At 34.9% G+C, this 26,458-nt stretch overlaps 1 protein-coding gene across 1 annotated transcript in view; it reads right to left on the bottom strand.

Moving 5' to 3' along the window:
• The window catches only part of LOC133189962 (BOS complex subunit NOMO1-like), a 37,183-nt gene extending 11,879 nt beyond the window's left edge, over positions 1-25,304 (bottom strand). The window contains exons 1-21 of the mRNA XM_061325410.1: positions 25,165-25,304; positions 22,381-22,516; positions 21,944-22,044; positions 18,232-18,411; positions 17,161-17,238; positions 16,906-16,980; positions 16,598-16,732; positions 16,146-16,235; positions 14,779-14,835; positions 14,335-14,534; positions 12,988-13,162; positions 9,452-9,593; positions 8,053-8,120; positions 6,061-6,124; positions 5,581-5,717; positions 5,232-5,380; positions 3,648-3,746; positions 2,793-2,888; positions 2,607-2,689; positions 1,753-1,912; positions 1,243-1,369 (exon numbers count right to left, since the gene is read on the bottom strand). Of these exons, the coding sequence (XP_061181394.1) occupies positions 1,243-1,369; positions 1,753-1,912; positions 2,607-2,689; positions 2,793-2,888; positions 3,648-3,746; positions 5,232-5,380; positions 5,581-5,717; positions 6,061-6,124; positions 8,053-8,120; positions 9,452-9,593; positions 12,988-13,162; positions 14,335-14,534; positions 14,779-14,835; positions 16,146-16,235; positions 16,598-16,732; positions 16,906-16,980; positions 17,161-17,238; positions 18,232-18,411; positions 21,944-22,044; positions 22,381-22,516; positions 25,165-25,293 (2,481 nt within the window). The 5' untranslated portion in view covers positions 25,294-25,304. The remainder of the gene's footprint in view (positions 1-1,242; positions 1,370-1,752; positions 1,913-2,606; positions 2,690-2,792; positions 2,889-3,647; positions 3,747-5,231; positions 5,381-5,580; positions 5,718-6,060; positions 6,125-8,052; positions 8,121-9,451; positions 9,594-12,987; positions 13,163-14,334; positions 14,535-14,778; positions 14,836-16,145; positions 16,236-16,597; positions 16,733-16,905; positions 16,981-17,160; positions 17,239-18,231; positions 18,412-21,943; positions 22,045-22,380; positions 22,517-25,164) is intronic.
• Between the last annotated feature and the right edge of the window lie 1,154 nt (positions 25,305-26,458).

Genomic DNA, 26,458 nt, shown 5'->3' with positions numbered 1-26,458 from the left:
AATATATCCTTAAATCTACTTTTCCATGAAATTGATCTAAAAGGTGATAAATTATTTTTTTTTCTTTTAACAATGCACTAACTCATGTTCAGTAAGATATTTACAAAAGGTACAGTACATGAAGTTACTAGTATTCTTTGATCAAGAACCATTATAGAATTTTTTGCATTTATCAAGCCTGCCACACTTTTAACATAGTTTACAAGATAACAATTTATAGAAGTCTTCATTGTATGTCAGGGACAGCTTTATTGAAAGTCATCATAAAAGACAAACTAAGTGATTGGAATGATAGTTTTAAGAAAAGCAATTTGTCAAAATGACAACTCATTGATCACTTTCTTTACCTGGTAACTGTTACTAAAATAATGAACCCTCTATATTTGGCAGAAGTATTGGGAACTGTTTTTTCCCATATTCTATCTCATTGACAAAAAAGTTTAACTTGTTGAGAGAGGATCACAGAATGCAAAGAAAAAGACAGTGTTTAAACCCGTAAATACTGTGAGAAAGAAATGAACAAGGAATCTTTTCAGAAATAGAAAAATTCTCCTGCTAGAACCAGATATGTTCATACAGATACATGTGCACAAACTAAAATAATGAAAGCTTGACAATTTATAACATTTTTAATTTCAGTATGTTGATGAGGTCAATAGCTGTTTGTTAATAGATTATACTTCCAGGATGTGTGATAATTATGAGATGCTGCATTCAATACATGGCACTTAATGGTGAGTTGTACATGTGTACTACATGACCAGTACTAGCTACTGTAAATCAACTTAAATTCATGTGCAAGAAATATCCATGAGTTTGAGACCTTTGCCATGAATCATCACGATGCATCATGATATTTCATCAGAATATTGCAATACATCATGATACACCACATTATCATATTTGATGGTTTCTTCATTATTGTTTTATGATTTAAGCGATAATTAATTTCTCACGTATATTTAGGAATCTACATTACTCTATCTTTTAGAACAAAACATGCATATTATATACTTCCAGAAAGTATTAAAAAAAATTTGATATTTTATTACATGTATCAATGTATCAAATAGACCCCCTCAGCAACACAATGCATGGACATATCAATGAATTGTTACACCTATAGTTATGTTGAATGTTTGCTCAAATTGTGTTAATAGCAAATGGATTTCATAGTTATAAATAGAAATCAAAAGTTATCGGGAATAATATTTGATTTATAGTATTTCACATGATAGTCACCTGAACTGAGATTTCCCCGAGCTTGGATGCTGTGAATACCAATGGTTTCTCTTTCTCCTTCTCTAATACATAGCCTGCCTTCTCTGCTGTCACTTCGTATTCCTTTTCTCTGTGTAGTGGACCAACTCTAAGTGGACAGGTATATAATATCAAACTAAGGTATATAAGACATATATGCTGAGAATGGCATTGCCAAAATAAAAAAAGAAAGAAAGATCTTGCCCAGCTTACAGAAAACCCAACTTAAAAATCATCTTGTTCTCATTTATGGCAAACATTTCCACAAAACTTCATCATGATTGTAAACATATTGAAAACAGTTTTAAAAAAACAGACAAACTAATACATGTACATGTTAACTTCCCTGGTAGGACTACATTTTACATTATTGTTAAGAAACTAAAAATTATTCCATCATCTTTATGAACTTTTATATGTCAAAATCAATGGAAAACATAATTTGACAAAAGCTAACCTATCAGACTTAAAATGACATAAACTTTGACCTACTTGAACTCTCCTGACTCTGGTGTTTCTATGACGATGGGTTCTGCTGAGCCATCTTTATGAGTGACAGTCACAGTTACACCTGCCAGTTTGGGTTTTATACTTCCTGTGATGAAAATTCCTCTCTTACCTACAAATTTTACAGCCTCACCTGGGCAAGTGTCTACAATGTAAAAATCTTATCAATCAGAATTCTATACAAAATTCATGTAAAAAATGAAAAAAACAAACAAACAAACAAACAGTGGTGTTTCATACAAGGAAAAGTACAAATTAAAATTTTACTCAGTTGCATGGTGAAATCTACAGATAGGAAAGGCTTACAAGGCTTTAATACTAATTAATTTGCTTCTATTACCGGTATTAACCAGATACTAAAAAATTACAGGTTTCTGCTAAGGGAAATCTGGTTCAGATAAAATACAGTCAACATGTGATGAGCCAAAGTTTGCCATATGATCTAGGGTCACAGATATAATTTGTAACATAAATGTATGTATATGTTCCATAATATCGATGGATAGCCGAAGATGATATGGGAATTTGTTCTCAAATCATAAATCAAGAATGATCCTAATATCTGAGACAAGCCCGGTCAACAAACAAAGACTGTGAAATTTAATCTACATCATGCACAGATGTTATGGATACTTGAATTGTTTAGAACACAGTTCTTCAACTTTACACTATCCTATCTTTCATTAAGGCAGCATCAGAATACTGCATGGTGTTAATGAATACTTCAGCAGATCATGCAAAATATGACCAAACCTACTGAACACTTCAGCAGATCATGTAAAATATGGCCAAACCTACTGAACACTTCAGCAGATCATGTAAAATATGACCAAACCTACCTCCAACGACTGTGACCTCCACTGAACTTGGGCTGAACAGGAGCTCCTTGGACTTCACTGTGAAAAGCATCTTCTCATTGGATCTAAATATTAAACAGCATAAAAAATTCTGATTTTTAATCAATTCTAAACCAAACATAACACAATCGCAGTTTAAAATCCAGTGTCCTTTAATCATTGCTTTACCTTGCCCAGTGCTGGAACTTGTAGATGAAGGATCCCTTGTTTTCTTCCTTGACAGTGAGAGGACCAAGGGTCACGACCTCACCATCTTTACTGGACCTGTCAACAATAAACAAGTCAATGACCTTACTGAAGCAATACTTATCTGTGTTTACTCAAATTTAAAACAAGGAATGTTTGATTGTTTCATAGCAGCATTAATGAGTCATATTTTCAGTACTGAGTGATTATTTTTTGCAGTTTAAGGTGCCTTCAATCACACAGGGTGCCTATAAATAAAAATAAAGTGATACAGTAAAACTCGGTTATAACAAAGTCTTTGGGACCTGTGAAATTACTTCGCTATATCCGTAATTCCTTATATCCGTATAAGGAATTCGTAAAATTTATATTGCAGGGGATGCAAGAAAACTTCAGTATATCCGTGAATTTGCAATATCCGTGTTCGTACTAAACAAGTTTTACTGTAGTGCATTATGAAAGTTTGTATGCACTTTTATTATTTATTGCACACCAAAATGGTAGAGAAAATCATTTAACACGATAATTACATTCTTTTTCTAATTAATATTTCAAACTTCATTTTCTTAACATCTACATGTATTTTCTCAAATAATTTTTGCGACTTCATGCTATATCACAGTGATGTCAAATTTTCATTCTAATAATGATGATAACATCACACATAGTGCAGAAAGTTTGTAATGCTTTATAATGCACAGACCTTTTAAAGTGTAAAGGTCTGAAATTAATGCAAAATTAGAAAAAATATTCAAAAGCTTTAAGGAGGCACTGATTTTATACACAGGTTAAAAATTGTGTGAAATATTGCTGAATTGAATACACTGTACTACTTACGAGATGTCTATCTGAATATCATTCACTTTTTCCTCAGCTGTTACACTGCCCTCTACTAGATGAGACACTGCTGTCAAGGCCAGTAACTCTGGATTACCTCTAAAATAAAAAAAAATCCTTTTTTTTTTTAAATGAAATTTATTTTCTAAACTAACATTACATGTACATTCTGCCTAAATATTTTGAGAATTCATTTTAAAAATGATTTAATTTTTAGTTTGAATTGCTTCTACAACATTTAAATTTCTATTCAGGTTTCTCTGTTTATACATGTACATTTTTGGGCATTTGGTAAAATAAACAACAAGAGGCCCATGGGCCACATCGCTCACCTGAGCACATTGGCTAGGAAAAAAAGCAAAAATCAGTACAGTATTGAAAAGTTTACAGAGAGGGGGGTGTTGAATTTTAAACTACCTGATGATGCTTTCATATCAATATAACAAATGGCTTTGTTGTTCTTGAGCAGCAGATTTTTTTCCCATATATTCATTTGTAAAAATTTGATCCCCCATTGTGGCCCCACCCTACCCCCCGGGCCCTCATTTGAACAAATTTCATTCTACACTACTGAAAGATGCCTCCATATCAATTTGACTAATCATGGCTTTTCTGTTCTTGAGAAAAAGACTTTTTCCTATATATTCCTCTGTAAACTTTGATCACCCATTGTGGTCCCAACCTATCCCCGGGGTAATGATTTGAACAAACTTGAATCTTCACTATCTGAGGATGCTTCCATATAAATATGACCAATCATGGCTTTACTGTTCTTAAGAAGAAGATTTTTAAAGATATTTTCCTATATATTTCTATGTAAAACTTAGATCCCCCATTGTGGCCCCACCCTACCCCCGGGGGTTATTATTTGAACAAATTTGAATCTTCACTACCTGAGGATGCTTCCATATAAATATGACCAATCCTGGCTTTGCTGTTCTTAAGAAGAAGATTTTTAAAGGTTTTTTTCTATATATTTCTATGTAAAACTTGGATCCCCCATTGTGGCCCCACCCTACCCCCGGGGGTCATGATTTGAACAAACTTGAATCTACACTACCTGAGGATGTTTCCATATAAATATGACCAATCTTGGCTTTACTGTTCTTAAGAAGAAGAATTTTAAAGATATTTTCCTATATATTTCTATGTAAAACTTGGATCCCCCATTGTGGCCCCACCCTACCCCCGGGGGTCATGATTTGAACAATTTGAATCTACACTACCTGAGGATGTTTCCACATAAGTTTCATCTTTCCTGGCCCAGTGGTTCTTGAGAAGAAGATTTTTAAATGATGCCATTATTTTTTCACTAATTCCTAATTATCTCCCCTTGAAAGAGGGCTTGTCCCTTCATTTGAACAAACTTGAATCCCCTTTACCCAAGGATGCTTTGTGACAAGTTTGGTTGAATTTGGCCCAGTGGTTCTTGAGAAGAAGATGAAAATGTGAAAAGTTTACAACAACAACAACAACGCCAACGCCAACACCAACGACAACAACGACGACAGACAACGGACAAATTTTGATCAGAAAAGCTCACTTGAGCCTTTGGCTCAGGTGAGCTAAAAATAGACATCATACGTGTCATAGATATATTCCTCTTTTTCAAACTTGTGACAGGAGTCTGGTCTCAGTTTGTAAACACCAGGCTGTGCTAGACAGAAGCGGTTTGTGCCTTTGTTTAAGTTGAAGGAGCCTACGGACCCAGCTTTCTTGTTATGTTCAAAGTGCTGAAATGAATTTAATATTAACACTTTAAAGTTTCCTTCTTTTCCATTTGTTTGATAATATTTCTATCTTTATTCATTTGCTCACTCTTGTAGTAGCTCTACTTAGACTTGAGTGTTTTATGAAGGTAAATCTGATTTTTTTAAAAAATTGAAACAAATACTTTTAAAGTGTCCTAGCAGTGTAGCTCACATGTACTCACCAGTATGATTTCATGAGAGATTGTACATTTTAGGATATATCCAGTCTGAGTGAAATCTACATTTATGACATCACTGTTCTTCACTTCTATCTCCAGGGTCTTGTCTTTCCAGCACCAGGTGTCATGGAGGAGAGTTACTGCAAAAGATATACATCTAGCCATGGGTTTACAGCTCATAAAGAAAGAGGGACAATAAACTGTGTATATCTAATCAATGTTATCCCTTTTTTCACATTTGTATTTACTGTAAAAGCAGAAATATTCGTTGGGGATTTAATTTCGTTGTTAACAATTAGCAACGAAATTAAATCCCGAACAAAATTTTCATATTGAAAAGGGTTACTTTCAAAACAGCGAATTTTAATGTCCGCAAAACCTTTTTAGATTACAGATCAACAAAATTTTCTCCCCAAGAAAATTTGTGCTTCTAAAGTATACTTCTGATTAAAAATGTAAATAAAGAAAGAATATATCACATACCTTTATATTTTCCAGGTAAAATATTCTCAAACTGGAAAACGGTCCCTTTTGCACCTTCTTTGGCCTAGGATGAAAAACAAACATAGACTTGAATAAAAAAGATTAGAAACTTTTGATAAGAATCCAAATGCTTTTTTTATCACCTGAATATGTTCCATTTTTTCTAGGGATGTCAAAATATTTATTTTCCTTAGTTGATTATTCGATTGCATTCTTTGAACGATAAATGAATATTAAACAGTCAGATACTGCTTATTCGATTATTGATTGCTCTGGCTATCAAAATGTCCTTATACAGTTTAAAATGTAAGCAAATTGTTTTGATAATTATCGAAGTGTCAAAACATGTCACAGTTATGGTTCTTCCTTGCGCTTGAGTAATCTTTAAATAACAAAAAATAATTGGTACATGGTATAAGATCAAGTCCAAATTATAATTTTACAAACAAAGCCTAGTAAATTGGTGGGTAATTAATTACAAAAACAACACAGGCAGTTACCGATAAATAATTCCCACAGTATGCGGCAGTAGGAAAGCACTAATAATTACTGTACTTTCTATACGTACATGGAAAATCAACCATTTTTTGTTGAGGAAAATTATCTTATCGACTGTCTCTGAGGAAAGACGGTTTCTCAATTTTGTGATGAGAATTCCATCACGTTATCACTCTTTTATTGCATTTATTTAATTATGATAATATTCGAATGTTGTTTTATTATTCGATCGTCGGTCCATTCGACTAATAGTAGAATAGTCGACTATTCGTTGACATCCCTAACTTTTTCCTACCTCTCTTATAGATGCAAATTCCAAAGGACTTAATAATACATGTAGCTATCATATTCATAAAATCACACAGCTATGTTAAGGCTGTCTGAAGGCTTAAAATGCATTAAAAATATACATTTTATTTTGAGCTAGATTTCAATTTCAATATGTTATCCATGTATGAATTTGCAGTCAATTTGTAATAAGAGTTTAATCAGGTATATAATAAAGCATTTTTGTGATGTCACATGACTTTGTTGATCACGTGATGGGTACTTATGAATTCTTAAATGTTGCACAAAAATTGCATCGGCACAAGTGCAAAACAAAATTATTGTGAAAGGTTTGTTACAAGTCAATACATCGTGATCTCTGGTACATATAAAATGCTGGGGGCAAGTCTGAATTTTACTTCCTAAGAAAATATTTGACGAAGAAATTCAACTTACCCACAAAAGACGGGGCATTTTCCACTCTTTGTCGCAATTTGTACAAAATAGGATAAATTACATACAATCCCCCAGCATAATTCAGTTAGAGGGCATACTTCTCTTGCAGATTCACACAGAATATCTTTAATTTATTCTTATTAATCACTTGTGCAAGTCAAATATATACACGATTCATAATTTCTAACTCTGTCTACGGACGTGTAAGGGGAGTGTTTCACATTTAATTTTTTTTAATTGTTTCAATATGTGCATATCGGACAAGCAAAAGGAAAAACGATATTAAAATACAAATGTTCAACATTATAACAGCACACTGGAGCTAAAAAAAAACATTCTCGACACTTAAATTAAACAACAATGCAAAAAAAAATCTACATGTCAGGTGAAAGGAATGTAAAAGTTATGACACTTTCCCCGTGATGTCAGCCCAAGTATGCAGTGAATTGACCTAATTTGCTATTATGACGTCATATCTAAGTCGTTCAGAGAAGTTACTACCGTTGGAACAGTTTGATATTTTACGGACAGCCTTATTCTATCCACGCAGTTTATATATGCATCATCTGTTTGTTCAAATGTAGGCAATATTGTATCAAGATACCATATTTTTTTTCTAAAATTTTGAAATCACTGCAAGGGTAAAAATCTTGAGATTTTCAATGTTTCTTTGCATCCACCTTATGATGTATACTGAGGAATAACAATATTTCCTGGGGGGATCAATCTTCATGGATTTCATGGGTACCTCTTTAGTTAAATCTGACAGACCTGTGTAATCTGTTTGTTGTCACTTCTGCTGACAGGACTCAAGGAAACTTCCATTCCACCACACTTCTCTAAAACAAAATTGCACACCTTGTAAAACATCAAACTGTGATTCAATGACATTTGTCATAAAAACATTATATATATCTATAATAGACACTAGAACTTAAAGTTTTTACAGTGATAACTACAAGTAAACTTCGGTATCTCGACATCGGATATGTCGACAACCTGGGATATGTCGACGTCCGTCCGAGGTCCCGGCAGTATTTACTATATAAATGATTTGCAAAAACTCTGATATGTCGACCTCGGTAATCTCAACAACCCTAGTTATCTCGACATATATTCACAGTCCTAAGAGCAAAATTTACTTGGTGTATGTCGACATTGGCAATTTTCTGCTCCACTGAACCTAACTGTTTGTTAGATAGGGTGGCTCTTCACGCACGGACAGCTCCGGGTATCTCGACGTCGTCAAAAAATTCACACCTTTCACACCCATCTTTTTACTGCACGCTGCTTCATTAATTCTACAGACTGTGTTTGTAGGTAAATCCAAAGCCCCCTCGGCGTCTTTGAGACGTTAATTGCTTAATGTTCAGCTTGGGTAATATCACTGATAAATCTACACGATTCTGCTTAAATTTACAGGTGTTTATTTATGTCGAAACCTAACATAACTTTTAAAATTGAAAAAGATAACTAAATTACAAAGAATAATAAACATATTGAATAAATTCAAACTAATAATTTAAACGATGTTCTTATAATATTTTGTAGTTAAAATGCATTCAACAGGAAATAATCCGATTAACGACACGATTAACCGAATCATCCGTAATTCATGCATCTGTAATATCACTACGTTAGTTTAGATACACAAATCTCTTAAAAATTAATATTAATGCACATTCTTCCTGAATGAAATAAGGAAAAAAAATAATTACGCATTTAATATGTTTTCGTATCTTGAATGTCGACTTTATCATGTTTATATGGTTCGGTCTGAAGTTTATAGAGCGCATTTCGTATCCTGTTCTGACATAAAAGCAAGTAACACGCGAATGCTGGATGGAAAACTACAAAAATTTAGAACGATTTCGATAAAGAGAAAGAACAGGTTTTATAAATAAGATTTTTAAAAATAACTTCTTAGATTTTTAATAAAAATAGAGGGATTGCTGAAATAAGTTGACCTACAGTCTACATTGAAGTCATGTACGTATAATAAGCTTATACACATGTATGTGTTTGGTTATGCAGTGAAATCTTGGACGTCAAGTCTCAACTCTGATATCTCGACACCTCGGATATCTCGACATTTTCCGATGGTCCCGTCGATGTCGAGATAATGAAGTTTACCTGTATTTAGCTATTATATTAATGGTGAGATCTCTACCTAAGCACTTGATGGAGCCTGACAACTTGGCCCTGAACTGTGAAAACACAATATCCAGGACTGGAGCATTCTGTACTGTGATCTCTTTCTCACTGGGAACTAACTGAAGGCCTGCCTTAGTCTCCTCATCTGTCAAGTGTACCTACCAAAGAAAATAAATCCATTGTTAGAAACCTACAAATAAACCAGACCTTTTCTGAGCAGGTCCAAAGGGCCCTGTCACACCAAGCTGCATCAACACGGAGTTATTACGGCGTTGTTAAATTTTTAAAATTGCATTGGAATCGCAGGGAAATTGCACAAATTTCTGTAAAATTTTCAAAATGTGAAGATGTCACGGCGTCCCTACGGCAACCCACACGTTTCTACGGCGTTCTCGCCGCGTGCTACTGCGTTCCCAAGGAGATCTCTTCACGATTGACTTCGCTTCCACGGAGCTTTTACGGCATATTAGGAGTTGTCACCTCACGTTCACGGCGTTCTCAATACGTTAACAATGCATTCTTCACCATGGATATATATTCAGAAGGACTGTAACACATCTTTTTTTAAGATTCAAGTCACATGACCAAAAGACTTCTACTTATGCCAAGAAATATTCTTGAATTAAACATAGGTAATCAAAGATTACGAAGCTCACCTCGACGAATGTTATCTACATGTAAGGCAAATTTCACATCATATTTTTTTTCTAGTCAGGGTACATCCCAAGATCAATATCCATGCAAGTTTGATTTAATTATAGACCTGCTCAAAAAACTTTTGACCTGTTTAGTAATCAAGAAAATTTTGGTCAGTTCCAACATCCAAAGCAAGTCTGGAAGTTTTCATCCTTAGATGCACCATCTATGCAAGTCTAATCATAACAGGCCATAATATTATATAGCTACTCCAAAAAAATTACCCTGGTCATTCATCTGGAAAATGTACGTCAGATTCAGAATCCAAGACAAGTCTGGAAGTGTCCATCCCTAGATACATCATCCATGCTAATTTGGTTAAAATATGGCTAAAATTCACTCATGTGGAAAATCTAGGTCAGATCCAGCATTCAAAGCAGGTTGGTTAGTGTACATCCCTAGATGCATCATCCATGAAAGTTTGGTCCAGGTAGGGCTTATAGTTACTTGGGAACGAGACTACTCCTAAATCTAAACCTGGTCACTCATCTGGAAAATCTAGGTCAGATCCAGCATCCGAAGCAAGTGTGGTAGTGTCCATCCCTAGATGCATCATCCATGCAAGTTTGGTCCAGGTAGGCTTATAGTTACTTGGGAATGGGACCTGCTCCTAAAACTTTAACCTGGTCACTCATCCAGAAAATCTAGGTCAGATCCAGCATCCGAAGGAAGTGTGGCCATGTCCATCCCTAGATGCATCATCCATGCAAGTTTTGTCAAGGTAGGGCTTATAGTTACTTGGGAATGGACCTGCTCCTAAAAATTTAATCTGGTCACTCATCCAGAAAATCTAGGTCAGATCCAGCATCCGTAGCAAGTGTGGTAGTGTCCATCCCTAGATGCATCATCCATGCAAGTTTGGACAAGGTAGGGCTTATAGTTACTTGGGAATGGGACCTGCTCCTAAAACTTTAACCTGGTCACTCATCCAGAAAATCTAGGTCAGATCCAGCATCCGAAGCAAGTGTGGTAGTGTCCATCCCTAGATGCATCATCCATGCAAGTTTGGTCCAGATAGGGCTTATAGTTACTTGGGAATGGGACCTGCTCCTAAAACTTTAACCTGGTCACTCATCTGGAAAATCTAGGTCAGATCCAGCATCCGAAGCAAGTGTGGTAGTGTCCATCCCTAGATGCATCATCCATGCAAGTTTGATCCAGGTAGGGCTTATAGTTACTTGGGAATGGGACCTGCTCCTAAAACTTTAACCTGGTCACTCATCCGGAAATCTAGGTCAGATCCAGCATCCGAAGCAAGTGTGGTAGTGTCCATCCCTAGATGCATCATCCATGCAAGTTTGATCCAGGTAGGGCTTATAGTTACTTGGGAATGGGACCTGCTCCTAAAACTTTAACCTGGTCACTCATCTGGAAAATCTAGGTCAGATCCAGCATCCGAAGCAAGTGTGGTAGTGTCCATCCCTAGATGCATCATCCATGCAAGTTTGATCCAGGTAGGGCTTATAGTTACTTGGGAATGGGACCTGCTCCTAAAACTTTAACCTGGTCACTCATCCGGAAATCTAGGTCAGATCCAGCATCCGAAGCAAGTGTGGTAGTGTCCATCCCTAGATGCATCATCCATGCAAGTTTGATCCAGGTAGGGCTTATAGTTACTTGGGAATGGACCTGCTCCTAAAACTTTAACCTGGTCACTCATCTGGAAAATCTAGGTCAGATCCAGCATCCGAAGCAAGTTTGGTAGTGTCCATCCCTAGATGCATCATCCATGCAAGTTTGGTCCAGGTAGGGCTTATAGTTACTTGGGAATGGGACTTGCTCCTAAAACTTTAACCTGGGACGCCGACGCTAACGCCGACACCGACGCCGACGCCGGGGGTACAGCATAAGCTCATCTCGACTTCGTCGAGGTGAGCTAAAAATGATCTATTTGAATAATTTAGTACTAAATTATCGATAGTTTTATTATTTAAACTGTTCCTTTTTTTAATTATATCAATTCAAATGTGTTTTTATCTTTTCTTTGATTTTATTATGAATGTAAAAAATAAACACACTGAAAAGTTGTTACAAAATTTAAGTAATTCCACCGCAACTCCACTGAAACAACAGAACAAGTTCTGGTGTAATTTTTACTTCCCAATTCTACTCCCATGCTCCTGGTCAGATGTGCAACAAATACGTTAGAATCATTGCTGATAAAATATGTGAGCTGGTTGACAATGCTCTAACAACACCGTGAAAGCCCATTGTGACAGCCAACGGACGCAGCAGAAACGCCAAAGGAGCACAATGGTCGCAGTGACAACTCCTTGTTGTCGCTGTGTAATCGCAGTCAAAAAAATCACAAGACAATTAATCTCATTAGAAGCACCGTTAAAGCGCAACAGAAACGCAGTGACATCTCCAAGGACTCCGCGAGGTCTCCGTGGAAGCGCAGTCTACTATCACTGCGTTCATGCTGTGATCATGTGCGTCTTCACAGCGTGCGTACGGAGCTCCCACTGCATTGTTGGAGATCTCACAGGGCTGCTACGGCCATCATACTTCGTTTCTACTGCGTTCTTATCAGACCGCAATCATATGGCGCGCACTTTGTGCATGCCCAAAGTGCACGCCATCCCCTAGCATTCTAGGAGACCCTACCCCATTCAGTGGACAGGGGTTTAAAGAACATCTTAAACAAAATATATTCACACTTACAACAAAGTGATTTTCATTTCCTATGGGTTTAAACTTGACAGATTATGAGATACAATGAATTATATTAATAACAAATCAAATTTGTATGTCTCTGGCACTTCCCTATAAGCACTTTTTACTGTAAACATGAAATCTTTGTAATATTTTTAGAGGTAATTTACAATGTTACCTGACACTTGACCTGTCTCTTACCTTGACGATATATTTGCCTGGTTTGACCTGGGAGCAGAATTTACCCTCACTGTCGGTCAATACAGACTCTGCATCTGAGGCCTTCCCTTGGGGGTAATAAATTACTCTCCTCTTAGCAGACCCCTGAACACCATCTGGTAATTTATCAATGATGACCTGACCACACATGTGAAACCTGAAGTGAATTAAACAAGTTGTCTTATACTTATTAAACCTTTGTACCTGCTTGTGCCCCTATCCTTGATCCTGGGAAAGGGGGACTGACTTGAACACACTTTTAATCTACATATATTACATGGGGATGCTGACATATCTATTTGACAAACTGTGGACCTGTTGTTCTTGAGAAGAAGATTTTGAAAGATATTTCCCTATATACCTCCTTGTCAAACTTCAGCCTCCTTTTGTGACCCTACCCATCAGCTTATGCAGGGCACTGGAGTCAAGATTTGACTTCTTTTATGACCCTACCCAAGGGACTGAGGCCAAGATTTGATTAATTTGATTCTTTACTGCATAGTAATGCTGGCATATTAGTATTACTAATTGTACAAGAAGATTACCCAAGATAAACTTTGACCCCAAATTGAAGTCCACCCAAGCCCTGGAGGCCACGGCTTGAAAAAACTTGAATCCCCACTACAAGTGGATGATGGTATATCAATGTGACAAACTGTAGGCCTTATGCACTTGAGAAGGTTCTTAAGGATCTTCCCCTACATATTTCTATAGCAAATTTTTAACCAGTTATGCCCCCTGTTTTGAACAGACAAAATTAAATCTCCACTTCAAGAGGATCTTTATTCCTTAATATGTGTAAATGTAGCCATTCTGTTCTTTATTTCCAGTCAAACATTGACAAACCCTTTGCTAGGAGGCCATGATTTGAACAAACTAGATGCTTCACTACATGGGGTGTCTGTATATTAATTACTATTTGCAGTCCTTCTTTGTTGAGAAGAAAATATTAAAGATTTTTTCCCTTTTCCATTAAATCCTATGTATAACTTTGACTCCCTCCTGTGGCCTCTTGAAATGGGATGTGCCCTATATTTGAAGAAACTTGAATATCTACCACTCAAAGCTGCTTTATGCCAAGTTTGATTGAAATTAACCCCGTATTTTGGATAAGAAGTTGAAAATTTGAAGTTTAGAGATCACAGGCTATGAATGACAGACAGACAACGGACATTCTTTGATTAGAAAAGCTCTAATGAGCCTATGACAAAGACTAGTTAAATATTCCTAAAAGATATTCAAATAACTTTACCACTTGTACAGTACATGTAAATAAACAAGACATGAACTCCTATACCATATTCCCCTCCAGTCCATTTGTATACTGACCCTGATGCTATGATGTCTTGTATCTGAGGGGTATTCGGAGTAATCTTAACACTGATCTCATCAAAGAAGACATTATCCTTCTGGACCTGTATTCTGTATGTCCCCGTCTTCATGTTCTCTAGGTGGTACTTCCCGCCTGCTTCTGTAGTCGCCTGCTGCTTACCGTCAATCAAAACTTTGGCTCCTCCTACTCCACTTCCCTTGTAAACCACACGTACAAATTATCCATACCATGAGGTTATCACATGTACAATCCTTAATCAATGCACATTCCTTTATTTTATGAAAGATTACTGGTCAAACCATAAAATTCAGGTTTTTGCTAAAAAAGACTAAGAGTACTCTACAACTTACATGTTAATAATATTATGTGTGTATTTATAAATCATTATTTAATGGATAATATTCCTAACACAGTAGTTATTTTAATCAACACTGTCATACCTTGCTGCTCTCTAGAACTTTTCCAGTTACAGAAAATCCTTTCACCTGGAAAACCTCCTGCAAAAAGTAAGTTTCATATCTCCATCTAATTAAGCATACACGAAACAAAACTCATCACAGTTTGAAAAAAAGAATTTTTAATTTGATATCAACTTTATTAAACAATTAAATATCATATTATCTTCCCAACTACAGTAAAACTTGTCTAATCCGGCGACCAGTGGTTCCAAAATTTTTGGCCGAATTAGACGACATCCGGATTGGAGAAAATTGAACCATTATAGCAAGTTAAAAATTACATAGATATAAACAGAGAGTGGTAAATAAATACTTGATCAAATGTGTCATTTTTTACGTTTCACTTGAAAAAAAAAATCGTCTATTTCCGTTTGTTTTAAACTCTGTTTGTTCTTCAGAATTTTCATTTCTGTTTAAGTTTTTTATTCATTAACGAAATATAATATCTCTTGGTCATTTATTAAATTTGAAAATCGTTAAATGTTTTAAACACACTCCAAAACCGCATCGTAGCTGTAAATATTATTTTGTTAGGGACAGATTCCTAATTAATTTCTTTCTTTTAAAATTAATATGACTGAATATTTAGATACTTCAAATGTTATAATGAATATTGAACCAAAATCTTCTGTCGTTATGGTCGTTGTAAACTAGCGACACAAAGGGAAGTAATTCTAATTGCACGTCGTGCACACAAAACGAAAGTAGAAAGGAGGTCATGAACAAGTCTCCAAGTTTTTCTACAGACATGCCACACACAGCCATCACTATTACTCGTTCTTTTGTGAGTTAATTTCTTCGCCTTACTTGAGCCATTAATATTTTTTAATCACGTTTGTTAAAATCTAAACTGTCGATACCTATAGATCATTAACGGGACAATAATTACCCCACGCGAGACTTCTCTAATGACCAGCGGGCACAGGTAAAAATAAGTGGCCGGATTAGAGGAGATAATTTGTACTAATTATGAGCAGTTAGTTCTTTAAATAGCAGCCCGTTTACAGAATAGGCAAGATCCGGATTGAACAACATTTATTAAACATAAATTATAAAGAAAATTCGGGGACTAAAATATTACGCCGGACTGAACAACATGCCGGAATGCACAACATCCGGATTCAACAAGTTTTACTGTATAACTTTTTAAAAATACATTCTCCAATGAATATATATCAAGCTTGATAGAACTATAAGATGTTATCTTCACCAAAACAGTATATAGAACATTGTATTGTACATAAACAGCTTATCAGAACTATCATATATCTTTACCAGAATAGTAAATAAAATGTGAGTATTGTATATAAATGAAATGTGAGTATTGTATGAGTATGATATATCTTTACCGGAATAGTAAAGGGACTGTGAGGGACATGAAAGTCAAGCTTTCCTGGGGCCACATCAAAACGAATGTGTTCTCCTTTATAAAATGGTACCTGCAAAATACATGTGATTGGTACAATTTAGATGAAACAGAAAAAGATAAAATACGATACAGGTAAAAGCATTTCAAGATATGTATCTTCATTATCCACAGTTATGGTCCTGTAGTTAAGCACATGTAAAAACACATTGGTATGTACAGTACACGTACATGTATTTATACAGATATTTTTTAAAACAGACTTTGACTTCAATATATGTTTTCATACTTGAATAAAAATGCATTTTTTTTTATAAACATACTATACCACTGGTTACATGTTTGAACTTGAATTAATGAACATTATTTAAATATCCTTCAAGTTAACACTTTTTTCTGTTATGTATAAATAGACAGATATAAAAAGAAATTTACAATAAAAAAGTCCCCCACTGGCAGGGATGGAAACACGAAAGATCCGTCCTCACCGGACACAACATAACAGAGAGGGGAGACAGGCTCGGAGTGGGAAAAGCTGGAGGGGATGTCGTTCTTACAGTCCGAGATGTCCTGAAATTAAAGTCATCTACGTAGATAAAAGTACACTGGTACCAGTTTACTGATGAGACTGATACATGAAGAAAAATAAAATATTCCTTCACTGGAAGGCCTTCAGTGATACCGGTATATCTACCACACTGTATCGTAGAATATGGTGTAATAGTGATAAAGATTATGTGTACCTCTTTTTTGAACTGTTTTGAGAACAGAATGAAGTTAACTCCCTTGATGGCTTCACCTTCACTCTGCACACGACCCTAAAGAAAAAATATACATCTATCATATTGCTAAAATTGGGTTGATCTGATGCCAAAAGTGGAAAATCAAGTTAGTAAGAACTAATTTTTTTTACAATCAATTTTGATTATCTTTTTCTCTGCTGGAATGTTCATTGTTTTTTAAAAATATTTTTTATTGTCTTATCCAAAAATCCTTACAGTGACTTGGTATCCAGAGATGACCACTGAACTAGGCACATTGACATTGTCTCTCTTCACTGTAAACTTGGCCTCACTCTGTAAAGAACCAGTGAAAAAACTGTACAAATCATTTAAGTAAAAGAAATTTTACATGCGAGATGATCTATCCATCTTTTGATATAATGTTACCTGTGTGAATTTGTAACCATCCTTTAGGTACAAGACAAGTAACCTGTGAGATTGACATAAATTAGGTATATGACTTAACCTCTGAGAACTTGTAATCATCCTTCATGTTTTAGAAATGTTACCCTTGAGATAACCATCCTTTAAGCATAGGACATGTTACCTGTGAGATAACCATCCTTTAGGTATATGATGTTTTACCTGCCTGTGAGATAACTGTTACCTGTGAGATAACTGTATCCTGTGAGATAACTGTTACCTGTGAGATAACTGTATCCTGTGAGATAATCATCCTTTAGGTATACAATGTTTTACCTGCCTGTGAGATAACTGTTACCTGTGAGATAACTGTATCCTGTGAGATAACCATCCTTTAGGTATATGATTTAACCTGCTTGTGAGATAACTGTTACCTGTGAGATAACCATCCTTTAGGTATAGGATGTGTTACCTGTGAAATAACTGTTACCTGTGAGATAACTGTTACCTGTGAGATAACCATCCTTTAGGTATAGGATGTGTTACCTGTGAGATAACTGTATCCTGTGAGATAACCATCCTTTAGGTATATCATGTTACCTGCCTGTGAGATAACTGTTACCTGTGAGATAACTGTATCCTGTGAGATAACCATCCTTTAGGTATATGATGTTACCTGCTTGTGAGATAACTGTTACCTGTGAGATAACCATCCTTTAGGTATAGGATGTGTTACCTGTGAGATAACTGTATCCTGTGAGACAACCATCCATTAGGTATATGATGTTACCTGCTTGTGAGATAACTGTTACCTGTGAGATAACCATCCTTTAGGTATATGATGTTACCTGCTTGTGAGATAACTGTTACCTGTGAGATAACTGTTACCTGTGAGATAACTGTTACCTGTGAGATAACTTTTACCTGTGAGAACTTGTATCCTGTAGATGTGGCCTGTACGGTATAGTCTCCTGGCATCACTTTGGAGAATGAGTAGGCCCCGCCTTCTCCGGTGGTGGTGGTCTGGAGAACAGAGGTGGTGCCTGTCTTCAACAAGGTTACAGTGACTCCTTCTGGACCATCAGACTGACCCTTACTAATCACCTGCAGTAAAATTAAAAAGATTTTATTTAAAAATGAAAAGTTTACTTGATTGATACTTTACTAAGTTACTGGTCAATGGACAAGATTGAGGTTTATTTTACTTCAGACAAGTTAATATATATGATTACAAATAAATCTGAGTACCTTTTCATAAATACCTGAAATTCATCAATATCAATCACATGATTGATAAAATTGAAATCGCTGAAACTTTAAAAAACCTGTAAATCAATTTTTAACACCCTTTATATATCATTTTGCTCAATTCTGATGCAAAATCTAAAAGATGCTGTTAAGAATAAATTTCATTATGTTTTTGCTGGTCTTCAGAAAATGAGAATCTGTAATTCCAGTCTTGGTTCCATTTGCTACCGAAGAAGACATGCTATTTGCATTCATGTCTAGAATGCAACCTTTGAGTGAGAAAATTGGATAAAGAGATCTCGCTTCAACTGAATGATTCCAGAACAATACTGTTTTAGCAAATTGCCTCCACTCCTCATAAGTGAAATGAATAAAAGAAATTTTACACCATAATAAAAGACAGCAAGCATTATATCTGATGGGGAGGTTGTCCAAGAATAACAAGTCTGCTTCTTTTACTCTATATTTTTTAGTCACATATGACAATTCATTCCCTGTACAAGTAACACAAATGTATCAGCCAGCATCATCAATAATCTAGACATTTCTAAACTCCCTGCATAAATATATCTGTACTTTCTATAGAAAACTTTAACACATTATCAGGGCCTTTTTCTGTCTATCCTGTTTAGTGAACATTGGTGAATGGATCACCTACATTTTTTCAAACTAAAAACCAAAATATCCTCTTCTTTCTTTGGAACTCCTTCTACTTTTTGGAGTTCAATAGTACTTAATTTTCTTTGAGAATAGCACAGTAAAATCGATTGACAAATCTTGCATGGATGATGTCACTAAGAATGCACCTGCTATTAGTCATAACTTGCATTCTGGAAGTAACCATATTTCTGGATGTTGATCATCTTTTTTGGAGCAGGTCAGTCTTCAAAAACTTTAAGTCCAACATTGACCAAGTCCTTCAAAATTGTTGCATGTATGGATGCATTTCTAGCCGTGCTTTGGATACTGCATTTGACCTATACTTCAGGATGAGTGAATGGATTAAGATTTTTGAATTCATTCAAACCATTGTCCTTGCAACTCCTAATTTGAACAAATCTGCATTAAATAATAGTTAAGAATTACGCTTTGCATGCTGTGTGTGACCTAGACTGTTTTGTTTCTGCATGTGTAAATATGATACCTTTTTTTCTCTAAATCAGTAATGATACATACCATGCTCTGGAAGCTTCATTTTTTTAAGCATGTCAAATCCAGATTTACTATACAATTAATTACCCCTTATGAGGTCAACGTGGTGAAATAAGGACCCGATACTTGGCCCACGAGGTGACCTGACCTGACCGAGGCCGCGTAGCGGCCGAGGTCAAGTCAGGTGAGTGAGTGGGCCAGGTCGAGTGTCCTATTTCACCATGTTGAACTCATAAGGGGTAATCAATTGTTTTATTATACCGATATAAGTTAAGACAATTAATGTTGTAGGCTTAATTACTAAAATAATCAAATGTGTATAAAAACCTACGAACTGTTATTATCAGTGTTCCATCGGGATCGGGATTCGCTAGTGAAGTTGTTTACTTTTCGCCTGCAAGTCTTGTAAGTTTTTGCACTGCCGATTTATTAAAACACTCTGTGATTGTCAGTAACATGCACTTTTACAAATTCACAAGTACCATTCCCTAGTACAATGACAATCTGGTGCAGACTTTTACTGTACAAAAGAGCTGAGTCTGCATTTGTTGAATTTGACTTGTAACGAAAATTTCAATGAAAACAATATATTTTACGACGCATCTAAAGGCCAATCATATTCTGTATCGTAAAAAGACTAAACATATTTTTATAACGGCATTTTTTGTGATGAACAATCATTAATGTATGCATAAATTTTTAATTTGAATGGAATTTGGATTAACAGGTCATTTTTAGCGGTCATTATACCCCACATGCAAAGATTCTTAGGTCATTATTGCTGTAAACAAGACTTTTTGGAGTCATTATTGAGTTTAAAAGCCTTCTAATAAGCCAATCTAATTTGAGTATTCTTAAAAGAGGTATAATAATATAAGTTGTATGTTGACAAAATGTTTATATTTTAACCAATAATGCTTACTACCAGTGACACCTATCTATTTGACCTAGCTACATGTACCTGATATTTTCATACATGCCAATGAAAGTTGTTTCCCAAGATTCTTTGGTACGTATACTGGTGTCTCACATTATCACAGAACTTAAAAAGTTAGAGATTAAAATCTTATTTCCCAGCAAATAAATAACTTTTAATATTTGAAGTTATCAGCTGACATATTAAGCTGAAAATTAACATCTAATGTCTTTTCTGGACTCCGGTTATATATTTGTCTATTCAGTTTGATGACAAATAACAAAGGTAAAAAATACTGGTACCAAAGAAAAGGTCATGTCACAAGAAATACATAAGTGAAATATAAAAGCAGCCATTCAAAGTTATAGGCAAGGTTAAAGTTTTTTTTTTCCAAATTACCTGGGTAGGTCAAAGGTCAAGCTCATGTGATCAAAACTGTTGGTACCCAAAGAAAGTTATTGTCATTAAGAATACATCTATAATATTGAAAGCCCTTGTACCCACAATTCAAAAGTTATGGCCAAGGTTAAAGTTTTTTTCACAAGTAGGTCAAACTCAAAGGTCAAGTTCAAAAGGTAGAAAATGTAAGTACCCAAAGAAAGACCTGGTAACATGAAATATATGTATGAAATATAAAAGCCCTGACACAAATAATTGAAAAGTTAAGGCCAAGGTTAAAGTTTGGTAAAATTTTGCAAAAGTAGGTCAAACTCTAAAGCTAAGGTCAAGAGGTCAAATATGTTGGTATCCAAAGAAAGGTCTTATTACAAGGAATACACATATAAAAGCCCTTGCACCAACCATTCAGAAGTTATGGGCATGGATAAAGTTGTTCGCAGACAAACAGCTTAACAGGCAGACAAAAAGACTGAAATACCAAAAACTATATGCCCCTGAATCTTCAATTATTGGGGCATAAAGCGTTTTCAACTTCTGTAACTAAAAATGTCATGATATATTGCAACCCTATATATAATGAGAATGAAGTTAACATATATATTGTTTTTCTTTTGGTTGGTGTTATTCCTGTTGGCCAACAACTGAATCTGTACATGTATATACTTTCAACTTGCAATTTGAGATTACATAAAACACTCATGCTTTGAAAGTTACAACCCTCGAGTTTACAGATGACCACTTATAAAGCCTTTTAAGCACCCTGTTCTAATGTACCTATCAGTCAAATTATGAAAATCTTAGATTACCCATTTTGTCTTCAGTCAGAGACGCACATCAACGTATGCATCTAAAATTTCATCTGCATTGTTTAAATAAAACAAATTGAAGTAAACAACTACCAGTGATAATATAAATGTTTACCTTTCCAGATACTGTGAATCCCGTGAATCTAAAATTAATGTCCTCCCCACGACTACATTTATCTGTCTCTCCATCCACCTTCAGACTGTAGCTCTCTGGTTCTGTTTATAAATAAATACATCACAGTGGTACAGAATAAATGCACTGACATTAAACCAGAAGTCTCTGTCGAGAATGTAGCTCTCTGGTTCTGTTTATAAATAAATACATCACGGTGGTACAGTATAACAGCACTGACATTAAAAACTTGTGTCATTTACAAATTTCAATTGGCTGTTTTAAACATCCAAAAATAATAATTTTGCAATGGCTTCTGACATGCCCATCACCAATTTCACTAAGTTATATTAACTTGTCTGAGAACTTTCCAAGTATTCAAAAAAGTCTTACTATATTTTCTTAAGTAATTAACACAACCTATGAAATGAGATAGATACCAAAGCTCCATCCTTTAGGTGGCTCTACTTTCAGAATAAAATCAGCCTTCTCATACAATGGAATCAGATAATATCCAGTATTTGGGGCACAGTCTGTCTGGTACTTTATGCTGCCATGTGTTGTGTAAAGTTTTACCTTCAAATTATAAATAATTGATACAAATATTATTAAAACTTAAATTTTGTTTTTCTACGTAAAAAAATTAAAAGGGTCTGTTTTTTCAAGCCCCATACCCCAAAAATGTCAAAATCAATAAAATTCTAGACCTTCATATTTCATCAAGCCAGTGTTCTTATTTCAAAGATTTCTTGCATACAACAGAATGAAGACAGTAAAGACTTATTCACCACCCCTTTGTTGTTTACAGTAAACATAAAAACATAGATGTTCTTGTCATTTGATAAGAATCTAAATTAATTGAAATGCAATTGATTTGTGTGCATCAGGTGGACCCTTGATGAAGTGGGCCTTACTATGCTAAATTATTTTTTAAAAAAGCAGTATGAAACTGCAAAAACACTTCATAAGTTATAATATGGAATCAATTAACCAAATGCTTGATAAACAGGTCTAGCCCAAAGACTATTTCTACTACATAGATATTAATAGCTACCTAGGTATTTAAACCTACTAAAAGCTACTTCTACCTACTTTTATTTCTCTTTAAAAACAGAAATAAATAATAATTAAGGTGCATCTTTAAAACTAGTCAGACTTGTTCTTTACCAAATTTTGGTCGTAAATTTGTAAACTTTACGAGGGTGGAGACTGGAGAGGAAATGAATGAAGAATCATCCCGAAACATTTTTATTTAAGGATGCATGAAGGTAAGTTTTAGAAGTTTTAGTAGTAATACAGATTTTTAAGACATTTTGAGACATTTTAGGCTTCTCGCTACAGGAACTGGATGTAGTTACTGGTGCATAATTGATTAGTTAGCTAGTAACCAATTTTTGGCCAAAATTTTTGTTGTCTTCATTGTCAGCGTGGTTGTATGAAGAAATTTGGTACATACCATTTTGGCCACAATCATCTTAATCAAAAAGTAGTTAAAAATAGCTACCTGGAGTAGGTTTTAATACCTAGGTAGCTATGAATACTTGAGGAGGTAGAAATAGTCTTTTGACCTGATAAAAAGTGTATGAATGTAAGGCTAACAAAATTAATAATTTTTAATATGTGTCAGGATACCATTGTTTTACAATGTCAGCGCTGTCAAGTATCCCTCAAATATGTGAAAATATTTAGATCACATCACACCTGATGTATTTAAGCAAATCAGATCAAATTCAAATAAAAAATGTATTGATCCAAAAATCAAGGCAATGAATCAAACACTGAAATCGACTTTATCAAGCATTTGTATTAAACAGTATTCATATTTTGGTGAATAGTTTCAGCACTAACAACTATGCCCTTGAATGCTTCATAGGGATGACCAACATTTTACATTCTTAATATCTGTAGCTTGATATATCCTGTCATATAATGATATAATATTGTTTGTTTCAAGTTGTGTATATGTCTCCATTCCAGAAAACTAGTTGTGCATATGTATCTATTTCTGGAAACTAGTTATGGTTAGGAATGATAAGAACTTAAAGTTTAATATTTTTTCTTTCCAAACAAGTTAAAATCAAAAATGAGGTTGAAGTGTTCATGCAGGACATACAAGGTTTGATATTTTAAAACTTTTACAAATACTAGACCAGTCGGGCTACTTCCCATAATTTTTACTAGCCCTGACCATAAAATCACTAGCCCTGACCAAACTTGCAAATTCACTTCTTATAATCGATAATTTCAATGAAGTTAATTTGAAACAATATTCAGATCTGTTTACCCATATTATTGTCTCTAAGTATTTTTTATTTGATTTGTCAGTGTGATTTGGCATTTGCCAGTAAGATTTCACGTTCCATCGATTTTACATATGTACATATTACATACACTTAGAGAATAACTACATTTCTGATTACCAAAACATGGTTTAATAACAAAGAAAAACATATCTTTCTTTCAGGGGGTTATTGTCATTTTTTAAACCACCGCGACATCACTGAAGTGTTTTTGAAATCTTTCTCTTCTTTAGCCATTAAAAAGGGTCAAACTGAGACAGATTATAACGAAAACTAACTGCTAAAATCCAAACGATCGGATTTCCGATTTCCGTATCTTCATAATAGCAAAATGTGAGATGTATTTTGGACTCAAAATCCGTACAAAATACGGCGAAATTGTAAGAGTAAACAGGTCTGCATATTTAATAAGGACATCGTCTTCTGTGTTTGTCAATATTTTTGACAGATCAATATATAGGTCCCAGCCAACTGAGTCAGGTTCATCGGGACATTCGTGTATTATAAGCCTTAAAGAACATTCAACAAACTTTAAAATAAATAATAAAATAATTATTGTAAATATTAATAAATTAATTTAAACTACACTATACGTAAATATCTAAGAATATATAGTGTCATGCGGGAATTTTTCTCTTCACACAGCGATGGCTTCGGACAAATAAGATAATTTCTTACAGTTTTTAGATTATTTATTTGAAAGAAATGGGAATTTAAAAATTGTTTTATCAATACGACCAATCGGCCTAGTTCATGTACATTTTACACGACCGGACCACTCATTTACTAGACTGGGTCGGTCGGACATGCCTTAATGTCAAACCCTGCTGTGACCAGAGACATATAATATATGTCTCTGCTGTGACATATGACCCCATAAACTAGTTATGAGAAAATTCGAACCAACTCGGAATATTGACTTACCTCTACCAGAGAAAAGTTAATATCCACATCGGACTTTACAAACCCCCCACACCCTAAGACACCGTCTGAAGTAACATTTACAATTTGCAAAATAAAGAGAAAGAAACAGAACAACATGTTAGAAAACATGACGATCACGACACAATTCGCGTGTGTCGCTTTTTTACGGAAACAATTTGCTGAATGTATAATCCAAAATGAAGGTGCTTAAGTTCCGGAAAACTCCAGAAACTATGATACTTGATTTTATCAATTAATAGGGGTAATTTCTCATCATCATTCAATATCCTCTTAATTTTAAATGCAAATGTATTTAAAACTTCACATACTGTTTCACAGAAATTTGTATTTTGTATTGAATATTTTCAAAATTTGTTTTGTATAATTGTGTTTTACTTGCATTCATCCTCGCAAGCCAGGGGTCCTGAGTCAACACGTTGCCGTCCAACGGCAACGTGTTGACTCAGGACCCCTGGCTTGCGAGGATGACTTGCATTGTGTATTTAATATTTGTATTCTATGATTTTCTATTTGTATTCTACATTTTATTATTTATGATGTATAATTTCCATTTGTATTGTATTTTACAACTATGTATTTCTTAGATATTTATAATTAAAATACCACTTTCATAATTTTGATAGCCTTGCTTTTGGAGGCTTTGGTCCATGGGATTCAGGCACTTGTTTCTGTAATAAAAGTTTACCCCCCCCCCCCCCCGGCCCATATTAGTACATACGTATACTCGGACATATAATAATACTTTTGTTGTTGTTGTTATATAGTGGGGATAAACCTTAAACTTGATATAACGTACTTCATTCGAAAAACAAAACGCCCTTTCACCAGATAACAGTATACTGGTATCTCTTTGATTCCAAAATAAATTTTAATGCTAAAATCTGAGTCACGATTTATAGCACTACTGGTCAGAGACCAGAAGAGCTTAGATATCAATTAACATTGTTGCCATGGTATATAAAGCAGATAAACTAGGTGCATGGTTATTATGATCAAGGATGCCTCTTCCAAAATTGGTGAGTTTGTGGCTCCAGGGTGAGTGGTTCACGTGGAGGTGGGGTTCTATTGAATATATAGTGGAAATGATTTTTTTTATTTTGAAAATCTTCTTCTTTGCCCTTGGGTATTTAACAGAAAAACTAACAGCATGGTTATGATGAACAAGGATGTCTTTTCAGAGAGTTTGAAATTCATATCCCCCGGGGTCAGGGATTTTGGTGTTAGGGTGAGGCTCTTTTGAATATATCGGCGGTATATGGTAGAAATGAATTAT

The sequence above is a fragment of the Saccostrea echinata genome, unplaced genomic scaffold (assembly GCF_033153115.1).
Source record: "Saccostrea echinata isolate AGI-Se365-2 ecotype Australia unplaced genomic scaffold, CSIRO_AGI_Sech_v1 ptg000020l, whole genome shotgun sequence".
Classification (NCBI taxonomy): Eukaryota; Metazoa; Mollusca; class Bivalvia; order Ostreida; family Ostreidae; genus Saccostrea; species Saccostrea echinata.
Note: the sequence above shows the minus strand (reverse complement) of the source record. Positions and strands in the feature narration are given on the sequence as shown.